This window comes from Eptesicus fuscus, chromosome 18 (assembly GCF_027574615.1).
Source record: "Eptesicus fuscus isolate TK198812 chromosome 18, DD_ASM_mEF_20220401, whole genome shotgun sequence".
Lineage (NCBI taxonomy): Eukaryota > Metazoa > Chordata > Mammalia > Chiroptera > Vespertilionidae > Eptesicus > Eptesicus fuscus.
In genome coordinates this window covers 40,876,423-40,887,251 of record NC_072490.1, presented here as the reverse complement: position 1 = coordinate 40,887,251, position 10,829 = coordinate 40,876,423, and the positions used below count along the sequence as shown (strand labels likewise).

Genomic DNA, 10,829 nt, shown 5'->3' with positions numbered 1-10,829 from the left:
GGGTCCCCAATAATCAACCACTAGGGAGCCTTTTCTCCGATGCAAAAGCAAAGAGTCTTTATTCAAACCCGGGTTTGGCTCCCAGCCTCCTCCTGACGCAGCAGTGGGGCCAGAGAGCGAACTCCGGGGGAGTGATGAATTATAAAGGGTTGGACATTTGGGTGGGCTTAGGGAAGTGACGTGGGTTACAGAGATTGCCTAATTTGGACTGAATCTACTTCTCTACATTCCTATTGGCAGGTTCATGCAATTGTTACATTCTCGCGGTTTTTTAAGAAAAAGGAGTCTGATACATAGTTACACAGGATGGAGGGTACAGTACATTTTGTGCTGTCCTGCTCTGCCCTTTCATTCCCCCCTTGTCTTGGGACACCCGGCTCAATCATGAGACGGTTTGCATTTCTACTTTGTCTCTTACTTCTGGCCAAGGCCTTTAGTACTACAGTCCCCAACAGTACTGTCCACAGTGAATTCCAGTTCCTCTCCTGCAGGTGTCGAGATTCCTCCTGGCCTGCGTGGAGCCCAGGCTAGGGATCTCACGGGTGAGGCCGCTGGTTGCCAGGATCCAGGCCGTTTCCTGGTGCAGGAGCTGGGAGTGGTGTAGCCAGGTCTGGACACCGTCTACTTCAACAGCCGTGGGCGTGCTCAGGATAACAGTGTAGCATCCCTTCCAGGTTGGGGTGAGTCCTTGGGCAGTGAACTTCTTTACCCATACCGAGTTCTTGGGCTGGAAGGGATGTACAGGGTCCGCAGTGGGCACTGGCAGAGCATCACGACCAAGCTTATGGGTGGCTCTCTGGGTATACTGCAGAGCCTGTAAGGACTTGAGTAAGGGAATGGTTATGAATTCCAGCTTTCAGTTTCTTCCTGACCCTGGAAAGGAAGCGGCAGGGGGAGGTCTATCATATATGATCTCTAAAAGGGGGAAACCCCTACCGGTAGGGGGTACACCTGGCCCATAAGAGGGTGAAGGGCAGGAGGTTGGTCCAGTTTTCACCGGTTTCTAAGGTAAATTTAGTTAAATTCTTTTTTTGAGTCTCGCGCATGCCTGTCCTAAGGCTTGAGCTATATTTTGAGATATCTTGGCTACAAAGGCGGGGCTGTTATCTGATCCTATGACTACTGGCAGCCCGAATCTAGGTATAATCTAGCAACTATAGAGGTAGTTTCTGTCCTAGTGGGGTATGCTTTAACCCAACCCGAGAAGGTATCTATGAGAGCTAGCAGGTACTTGTACTCTGATGCTGGTGGCTTAATTTCTGTGAAATCTACCTCCTAATGCTCTCCTGGGGAATTTCCCTGGGGCCTGAATTTCCAGGGGGACCTTCTTACCTTGCTTAGTATTTATCTGTGCATAAACTGTACTTCTAGTGACTATGCTTTTAATTATTTTATCTAAGAGTACCTGCCTTGCAGAAGTTCAGAAGTCTTGGTGACGCCAAGTGGGTAGCCTGGTATAACTGGGTAACTAACGTCCAACCTATAGCCTCTGGGACCAACAGTCTGTCATCTGGTAGGGTACACCAACCATCCGGTCCTTTAATGGCTTGCTTCTCTTCTGCCAATTCCTCCTCTTGTTTGGTATAGGAGGAGGTCTGCATAGGTCCAGGTACGGCAGGGTTACTAAAACTTGTAAAGTCCCACTGGTTTTTGGGCGGCTTCCTTGGCAGTTTGGTCTGCGGCTCTATTTCCTCTGGCTTCAATTGTCTTCCCTTTCTGATGTCCTTTGCAGTGCACTATTGCAACTGCCCTTGGGAGCCAGATGACCTTTAATGTGGCTAAAATTTCTTCTTATTTTTAATGTCCTTTTTCACTGCAGTTGGTAACCCTTTTTTCTGGTGGATGGCACTGTGTTCCCATCGGAGGGCCTGGATTAAGGCCAAAAGCTCGACTTTTTGTGCCTTGGTTCCCCTATTCAGGGACTGCGCCCAAATGGTGTGGTCCAGGGTGACTACTGCTGCCCCTGCATATCGGATGCCATCCTGAACATAACTGCTCCCAACTGTGAACAGTACCTTGTCTGGTGATGATAGCGGGGCATCTGTCAGGTCTGGGCGAGCCGTTTGTACTGCGTCTGTTACCTCCGTGCAGTCATGAATGGGTTCCTCTGGGTCATCATCTGGAAGCAGGCTGGCAGGGTTGATGGCCAGTGTCTTATGGAACCAGATGCAGGGCTGGTCCAGGAGAAGAGCTTGGCACTGGGTGATCCTGGTGTTTGACATCCATCTCTCTGGAGCACCTCGAAGGAGGGCCTCCACACCATGGGGTGTTGTCAGGGCTAGTTCCTAGCCCAGAGTCTGCTTATCTGCCTCCTTCACCAGCAATGCTGTGGTGGCCACTGCCCAGAGGCACGCTGGCCACCCTGCTGCCACGGGGTCTAGCCTCTTAGGCAGATAGGCAGCAGGTCTCTTCCAGGGACCTAGAGTCTGAGTGAGAACCCCTTTGGCAATGCCCCTTACCTCACTCACGTAGAGGTGGAAGGGCTTCGTGACGTCTGGTAAGGCTAGGGCAGGTGCTGAGATGAGAGCCTTCTTTAGCTCCTCAAAGGCCCATTGTTCTACTTCGGTCTAGTTCAGTGGCTGCGTTCCCCCAGTACTTGAGTCTAGAGGTTTAGCAATCTCTATGAGCCCCGGTATCCACAGGTTGTAGTATCCAACTGCCCCTAAGAATTCCCGCTCCGTCCCGCTCAAAGGATATGATGGCAGTCCAAATAGTTTCTGTAGGAGGTCACGTTTACACAGGGGGTACAGGCATTCTGGTATGACCAGAAATGAATGAGTTACCGTGTTCTTTCTGAGGTCCATAGTCCTTTTTTATGTCTAAGGAAAACAGGCAATTTGTCCGGTGGCTTCCTGGACTGCTGTCTTCTTAGAGGTTATGAGTCCCACCGGCTCTGTCAAGACTGAATAGGCTGTTCCAGTGTCCACCAGGAAACTAACAGGTTTGCCCCCCCACTTGTAAGGTTACTCTGGAGGCTTAATGGAAAGGAACCCCGGTCCTGTCAGTCCTTTTCCTCTAAGTTAAAGACCCTTGGAGTCTGAGTCTCCCCTTTCTGCTTCTCTAGCTAACCTGCCAGGACATTTTCTCTTCCTGTGCCTCTGCTTCTTATAATAGGTATACTAATTCCTTCCTATTTGCTGCTGGCTTTTTCTTCTTTCTAATATTTCTCTGTTCTTTTTTTCTTACTATATATATAAACTTTTATAAATTTTACAATTTCAAATTAGTCTTTAAACCTTCTTCTATGTCTTTCAAAAATGCATAACTATGCCTCAAATCTTTTATTATTTTAAAATATTTAGAAAAGGCAGAGGGAGAAGGGAGCAGGCTCAGCCATTTGAATTTCAAACTGTCATATTTTTTTTTATAGATAATAATCTCAGATTCTGATAAGCCTGGAAAGGGGAATTTCTAGCTGCCGCCTTTAAGCCCCCTATAGAACACGGTGAAAAGTGTCCAAGGAGTCGCCGAGGGTTCTTGGGTCTTATTGGGGCGGAGGGGGTCACAAGGGAATTTCCCTCCTCGTTGCTGCCTCTAGCCACTTAAAACAACCCCTGGAGGGGATAGACACTGGGTGGGCAGAGGCAGGGAGCGCGGCGCGGGTCCCACCGAGGCGTTTTCATCTGGCAGTCCACTCTCTGTTCCCACTGGGAAAAGCGCTTGCCTCCTACTAACGAAAGTGGCGTGGGGGAACCGGTGACCCCTACACTGTAATCAGACTCCCTGACCTTTCTGAAAAGCCACTCTGCTTGAGTGTGTTTCTATTAAAAATTACTGATTTTAAAATTATAACTTAAGAGTTGCTACACACACACAAGGACCAAGTGGCCTACAAAATATTTTCCTTTTCTTTGAAAGGTTTTACAATGTACATTAATCACATCAAACTTAATGACCAATTGAGACAAACAGTTCTGATACTGTTCCTCCACCACTGATTAAGACTGGGTGGTGGCAGGTGTCAGAAATAAGATTCATTTAGGTTTTGAGCTTGCTGGGCAGACTTGGTGACTTTGCCAGCTCCAGCTTTCTTCTTATAGTTAATTTTAGAATGTGGTCTCTGCTTTAAATCTCTTTGGACTACAATTGTTATAACTTTATATCTTCACATTAATAAATATAGACAGAAATGTTGTTAGGCAGGCCGATTCCCCCTCTGACAGAGAGAAAACACCCCTGGGAAAAAAGAATCCCAGTGGCCACTCGGGGGGGTTGCTACCTGTCAGAGCACTCAGCCTTCAACAAATTAAATGTGTTGTTGTTTTTTCTTCTATATATGAACAAATAATTATAACCAGGCAGACAACAAAATATCAAACAAACATCTGTCCTTATATCATTTCAGTAAATAAGTATTCTTACATTCTTGGGATCTAAGCAGATAACAGAAACACTGCCTCTAAGTCCCCTGATGGGGGCCTCCCTTTCTTATCGTCGCTTTTTCTGGCTTCTGCCATAGGCCAGTGGGCGGGACCAGTGTGTTGAAGGAAAAATCATCCTGCAGTCCGGCTCGGGGAGGGACAGGTTACACATGGAGCGTTGTTTCAGGAGAGGCAAAACCTTGATAAAAGCTCCGTAATTCAATCACACAGTCAAAGGTTAAACTGGAAGGGAAGAACCACTCAATGTCCTCTAAGAGGATTTTAACAAACTGATAACAAACTGACAAAACCTTGACAAATAAAAACTCAACAAATAATACACATATAGGGCCCAAATATGACAGAAAATATAAGACAAAAAGACAAAACAAACAGTCCTGATACCAACATGACAAAACACAAAACAAACACCTGTTGAGAGGGAGAGCCTCCAGCCCCTTCTGGGGGGTCCCTCTCTCCTCTCGCAGGAGAAGATTTCTTGTGAGCTGAAAGCCTGGATGGCCTCCTGAAAGAAAAGATTTTTAATCCAGTTACAGATGCTATTAGAATCAGGATGAGAGAGGAAGGGAAAGTCCAGGTTATGTCCTCTCTGAGGATCCTAATAACTGAAAACAGTAAGTTAAACAAACGGTTAACGGGGTCTATAAAGAGTTAATAGTAACTTCAGCCTTAGTTCCACGTTGGACTATGATGGCACAGGCCGGGGCAGGGCCTGTACATCTCTCCGCCCTGTGAAGCTGTAAGGGGAGTCTCCCAGCACCAAAAGAGATAAGGAAGCTGTAAATAAAAGTTCTTTTGTTCTTTGAAATGTTATAAATGGATACTTTTAAATCAACCTTAGAACTTTAAAATTCAATTTAATACAGTAAATTCACAAATCAGAGCAAACTGAAACCTTCATTTATACAAACAGAGGAATTTTTATCATCTAAGTGGGCTTATTCCCTCTCTGACGGAGAACAAAGGACTCTTAAGAAAAGGTGTCTCAGCAGCTGCTAAAGACCTTTATATTCCGCCATAGCAGGTCCGCCCTATCTTTAAATAAATTAAACAGCAGAAAGAGATAACAAATATTTTCACATTTATATTTATATACCAAACAGTCTGAGTTTTTGACTCCTACTAGATATTTACCAGAGTTTAAACAGTCACCTGATTAATTTGCCTGAGGAAGCTCTATGGCCTTGGGGGGGGGGGGGGGAGGAATTAAGCTCCCCTTTCCACTCACTTGGAGTGGACTGAGTCTATCCCATAATGTCCGTCCAGTAAGTCCACAGAAGTCCACAGAAAGACACAAAAACCAAACAGACAAAGACACTGAAAAGCTGGACGATGGCCCTGTGCCAACTAGCGGGAGCGACCCGCTTCGTCCCTGAGATTTGAGGGGAAGCCACTCCCCTCCAGACGGGGGTTTTTACGCCCCTCCAGACGGAGAATCAGAGCGTCCTCTGACCCTCCAACCCAAGGTCCACCTGTGCGTCCACTTAGACCGTTTTTGGGCAATTCAGATTTGGCTTCAGAAGCGAGCTCGCGCAGAACAGACAATACAGACACTTACCGCGGTCAGTCAGCAGTCAGACTCTTCGGATCGGGTCCCTCGTGGGTATTGGGGAGCCCCGGGCGAGCCCCCAAATGTTATGCCCAGAGTTCAGGGTCCCCAATAATCAACCACTAGGGAGCCTTTTCTCCGATGCAAAAGCAAAGAGTCTTTATTCAAACCCGGGTTTGGCTCCCAGCCTCCTCCTGACGCAGCAGTGGGGCCAGAGAGCGAACTCCGGGGGAGTGATGAATTATAAAGGGTTGGACATTTGGGTGGGCTTAGGGAAGTGACGTGGGTTACAGAGATTGCCTAATTTGGACTGAATCTACTTCTCTACATTCCTATTGGCAGGTTCATGCAATTGTTACATTCTCGCGGTTTTTTAAGAAAAAGGAGTCTGATACATAGTTACACAGGATGGAGGGTACAGTACATTTTGTGCTGTCCTGCTCTGCCCTTTCACTAGTAAGCTAGTTAAACAAGTGATGTCATTACAAATCAGCTATTCAGATAATTTAGGTAAGTAATTTATGTATTTATTTCATAAATACATAAATTTTCTTGAATTTAGCAGACAGTACTCGTATTATTTATATTTTATAGTGGCGGCAAAAAGTCTAGCGCTGGCCTTGAAAGTGACACTTACGACTTACGGCAAATTCAGAGGAAAAATAATACAAGTTAGTATTGTTATTATTTAGAAAGAAATATAGGATTAAAATAATTTTTAAAATATAGTTGCTTTATAACAATCAAATTAACTTAATTTATAAACTAACAATAAAATATGTTCATGTAATTATGTACCTACTTACTGTGTTTTTAAGCAATATGTATATTATAATTTTAAATTATTTTTTTTTATTTTTAACATAATGAGTAAGAAAAGAGGATGCAAATTCAACGATGATCTAAGAAGTGAATTTCCTTTTATTAAAAAAACCAAAAGCAATTACAATATAGACCAAATTTTTAATCAAGAACCCCCCCACCCCACCCCACCCCCCTGGGCTGAAACCGGTAAACCGGTTTGGCTCAGTGGATAGAGCGTCGGCCTGTGGACTCAAGGGTCCCAGGTTCGATTCCAGTCAAGGGCATGTACCTTGGTTGCGGGCACATCCCCAGTAGGGGGTGTGCAAGAGGCAGCTGATCAATGTTTCTCTCTCATCGATGTTTCTAACTCTCTATCCCTCTCTCTTCCTCTCTGTAAAAAATCAATAAAATATATTAAAAAAAAAAAGAACCCCCCCTCCCCCCACCCTGGTCAATGGTGTCCCGCTTTACCAATGTTAAAATCTGGTCACCTTAGAGTAATATCATCCATCTCCCTGATTGGGATGAGAGGTTGAGCTACAGAGGCCTGGCCTGGGCCCCACTGCTTTGTAGTTCCTGGCCTGTCCTAGGCTCATGTTTTCATTCATTCAAGAAAACTTTCCAGAGAGTCTCCCGGGGAACAAAGGGTAGGAGACCTGGTCTTTTCAGCCCTTCATCTTCCTGCCTTGGACAGAGGACACGGGGACTCAGGCCAGCCTGAGATCACCAGGGCTGGGGGAGGGGGGGCGGGGAGGATGCTACACGCAGGGGTGGGCTGGGCCGGGAATGCAGCCGGGCAGGGCTATTTAAGCTCGGGGCCTCCTGGCAACCCCAGCAGCCTGCCCTCTGAGCCGACAGCATGGATGACATCTACAAGGCTGCGGTGAGGGACTGGGATGGGTGGGCCCACTGGGGAGTCACTCCGCTCAGGATGGGGGGACAAGGTCATCCCAGGGAAGTGGTGGGGACCCAGGAGAAGACCTACATACTTTCAGCCCAGACCCTCAAGGGGATGCTGGGTCTGGTGTTCTAGGGTGTGGAAGGGGTGAGGGACTCGGGGATTGGAGAGTGGGTGGAGGAGGAGGTCGCACCTTTCAGCATCACGTTTGCCTCTGTCTCCGAGTGTCTGTGGTCTGTGTCGCTGGCCATGCCTTTCTGCACTTGTGACTTTGGATCTTTGCCTTTCTCAGCGTCTCCATCTTTCTGTTCTGAGCTGTCTCTGATGGCTCAGAGACACCCATTTCTGCCCCTCAATTCTGCTTCTCACACTCTCATGGCCCCCCAGCCCCCGCCAGCCCCTGGGCTGCCTGAAGATGCTGTGGAGGGAGTCATAGGGGTTGTGAGGAGGGGGCTGCATAGTCGAATCCTGAGCTGGGGAAGGGGCTTTAAAGTTAGGGACAGGCAGGGAAGGACTGGGCATGGGGGCGGGGGGGGGTGGGTGGGGAGGAGCTGGGAAGAAGGAATAGAAGCCGAAGCTCCCATCTGGCCTGGCAGGCTCAGGGCTCAGTGGCTTAGCCCGGGGTTAGGGCTGGAGAGTGGTCACCCCAAGTCCCTGAACGTTCTGTGGTCACTGAGGGGCTTCAGATGCTCTTCCATCTCGGTGCGGGGCTCAGTTTGCTGACTCCCCATGCCCCAGAGACAAGGACATCTGACACAGACAACTGTCTCCAAAGGAATCCTTCTCTCAGCCGCAGGGCTGTGGCCCCACTGCTGGGCAGGGAAGGGCTACAGCTGGCTCTGGGGTGCCCCTGCCTAGCCTGCAGGAGTCCATGGAGCTGGGGGGAGCAGCCCTTTGCCCGTGCCCATACAAGGCCTGGCGGGGCTGGGGACTAATTTTGGCTCCTGAGGCACCAGCAGGCCAGGGGGCCAGATAACGCTGCCCCACCCCCCTGCATGCCAGAGTCCCCAGAACAATCACCAGGTTTAACTTTGTCCCCCGTTAAAAATAGCCCAGTGGCCACTCTGGTCAGGTTACAGTGAGTGGCTTTACCTACCCCCACCCTGGTTTTATTGTCCCAACCTGAGGGACAGCTGTCCCTCGGGCCACCCAGCTCAGGTTTCAGCGGGGAGGCCGATAGGGCATTGAGTGGTCACTGACTATTGTTACTCAGGGTCACCTTGATCCTGGAGGGGGTGCCCACCTGCCACCCTGGCCCTGAGCCCACCCTCAGTGAGGCCAGCTGGGTCACCAGAGGGCTTTGGGGGCAGGAAAGAAGGACTGAGGTCTCAGTGACCTGGAAAGGGCCCGCCTCTCTGGCTCCAGTTGTCCCACCTGTGAAATGGGTTGGTTTCCTCAACAGCAGCTAGAGCCTGAGCCCGAATCCTGAGACCTCTTTTCCTCTGTAGGTAGAGCAGCTGACAGAAGAGCAGAAAAATGGTGAGTTCCCCGACGTACATCCCGGGCCACAACAGGGCTGGGCTTGGGGAGCATGAGGACCCCCAGGCTGGAGACCAGATGCTGGAGTCTCTCTTGCTGTGACCTTCGGGGGTCTCAGAGGGAAGTGGGCAGGTTGGTAAGTGACCCCAGGGGTCTGGCCATCTGGGGTCCTGGCTGCTGAGCCCTGACCATTCCACTCCCCGTCCCCCATCGGACACAGAGTTCAAAGCGGCCTTTGACATCTTCGTGCTGGGCGCTGAGGACGGCTGCATCAGCACCAAGGAACTGGGCAAGGTGATGAGGATGCTGGGCCAGAACCCCACGCCCGAGGAGCTGCAGGAGATGATTGATGAGGTGGACGAGGATGGTAAGCCCCTCTGCCCCGCCAGGCCCCAGACCCATAGCACCGCAGGCCACTGGGGATCCGAATCCTGGCTCTGCCACTTAGTTCTCTGTGCTCTTGAAGGAGCTGTTTAGTCTCTGAGCCTCAGTCGTCTCATATATAAAATGGGTATAATGACCACCTTCCTCATGGAGTTGATGGGTGGCTGCAGTGAGGACACCAGGGTCAAGGGCTGTACCAGCCGTTCTGACGATTCCTCTCTAATGGCCATGCCTTCCACCCCCCAGGAAGTGGCACAGTAGACTTCGAGGAGTTCCTGGTCATGATGGTTCGGTGCATGAAGGATGACAGTAAAGGGAAGTCTGAGGAGGAGCTATCTGATCTCTTTCGCATGTTTGACAAGTAAGTGTGTGACCCTTGACCTCTGACCCCCACTCTAGTAGAGCTGGGGAAAGGGACAGTGTTATGACCTCCAGGTCTCCGTCTCCCATTCTGTGCAGTGAGGGAGTGGGATGCCTCATCTCCCAGCGGCCCTGCTCTGCCTGCCCGCCTCCCTGGGTCGTGGGTTGGGCTGCCTCTTGCCCTCCTCGGCCCCCACCAGAGGCCCTGAGACCTCCCTTGCCCCCACTCCCTGCAGAAACGCTGATGGCTACATTGACCTGGACGAGCTGAAGGTGATGCTTCAGGCTACTGGCGAGACCATCACAGAGGACGACATTGAGGAGCTCATGAAGGACGGCGACAAGAACAACGATGGCCGCATCGACTATGATGGTGAGGGGGGGTGCACTGGATCTCCCGCTGCCCACGCCCTGCCAGCCCCCACCTCTGACCCACACCTGCCCTTCTCTCCACAGAATTCCTGGAGTTTATGAAGGGGGTGGAGTAGATGCCGACCTTCGCCCAGAGCTGCAGTACCACCTTCCAACTCCCGCTGGGCCCTGGGGTGGAGCAGGGGGCCGGGGTCCCCACGATGTGATCCTGGTCATGTCCTTGACTGAGGGCCCTCCCTGGCTCCCTCCCCAGCCCTGTCCTGGGGAATACAAATAAAACCCTGCTCCCTGGAGGCCTGGTGTCTGGCCTTCCTTTGGGGGGACGTTCTGTGGACATTTCCCCAGCCAGTGTTTACTCCTGCCCTGAGGACCACTTCCTTCCCTATCCCAGAGCCCATGCTCCAGCCACCCCTCACATTGCCTTCCGTAGGAGGGCTTAGGCTGGATCAGAGACTACCATGCTCCGTACCCCGCTGCCTCCTCTCTATAACTACTGATGCCCAGGCCCTGTTTCCAGCTACTCAGCATCTGGAGTTCGTGGTGGCCCAGGCACCTGCATTTCACGAGCTCCTGGGGCAGCCGGGGGCCCTGTACCTGGAGG

At 50.2% G+C, this 10,829-nt stretch overlaps 1 protein-coding gene and 1 long non-coding RNA gene across 2 annotated transcripts; one reads left to right on the top strand and one right to left on the bottom strand.

The window, feature by feature from the left end:
- LOC129152147 (uncharacterized) lies at nt 1-5,056 on the bottom strand. The gene is made up of 3 exons (XR_008558867.1): nt 4,794-5,056; nt 4,363-4,604; nt 1-873 (listed from the first exon to the last, which is right to left on the bottom strand). It is a non-coding gene; the product is annotated as an uncharacterized LOC129152147 (long non-coding RNA).
- A 2,486-nt stretch (nt 5,057-7,542) lies between these two features.
- TNNC1 (troponin C1, slow skeletal and cardiac type) lies at nt 7,543-10,521 on the top strand. The gene is made up of 6 exons (XM_008151579.3): nt 7,543-7,618; nt 9,082-9,112; nt 9,333-9,479; nt 9,743-9,857; nt 10,093-10,229; nt 10,313-10,521. The coding sequence occupies exons 1-6, from the start codon at nt 7,595-7,597 to the stop codon at nt 10,342-10,344; spliced, it is 486 nt and encodes a 161-aa protein (XP_008149801.1). The 5' UTR covers nt 7,543-7,594; the 3' UTR covers nt 10,345-10,521.
- Nucleotides 10,522-10,829: the final 308 nt, after the last annotated feature.

Excerpts from the sequence above, each read along its gene's own strand:
- TNNC1 (XM_008151579.3), top strand. The coding sequence starts at position 7,595 with ATGGATGACATCTACAAGGCTGCG. Across the intron at positions 9,113-9,332 it reads GACAGAAGAGCAGAAAAATG|AGTTCAAAGCGGCCTTTGAC; the intron begins GTGAGTTCCCCG and ends CATCGGACACAG. Across the intron at positions 9,480-9,742 it reads TGATGAGGTGGACGAGGATG|GAAGTGGCACAGTAGACTTC; the intron begins GTAAGCCCCTCT and ends TCCACCCCCCAG.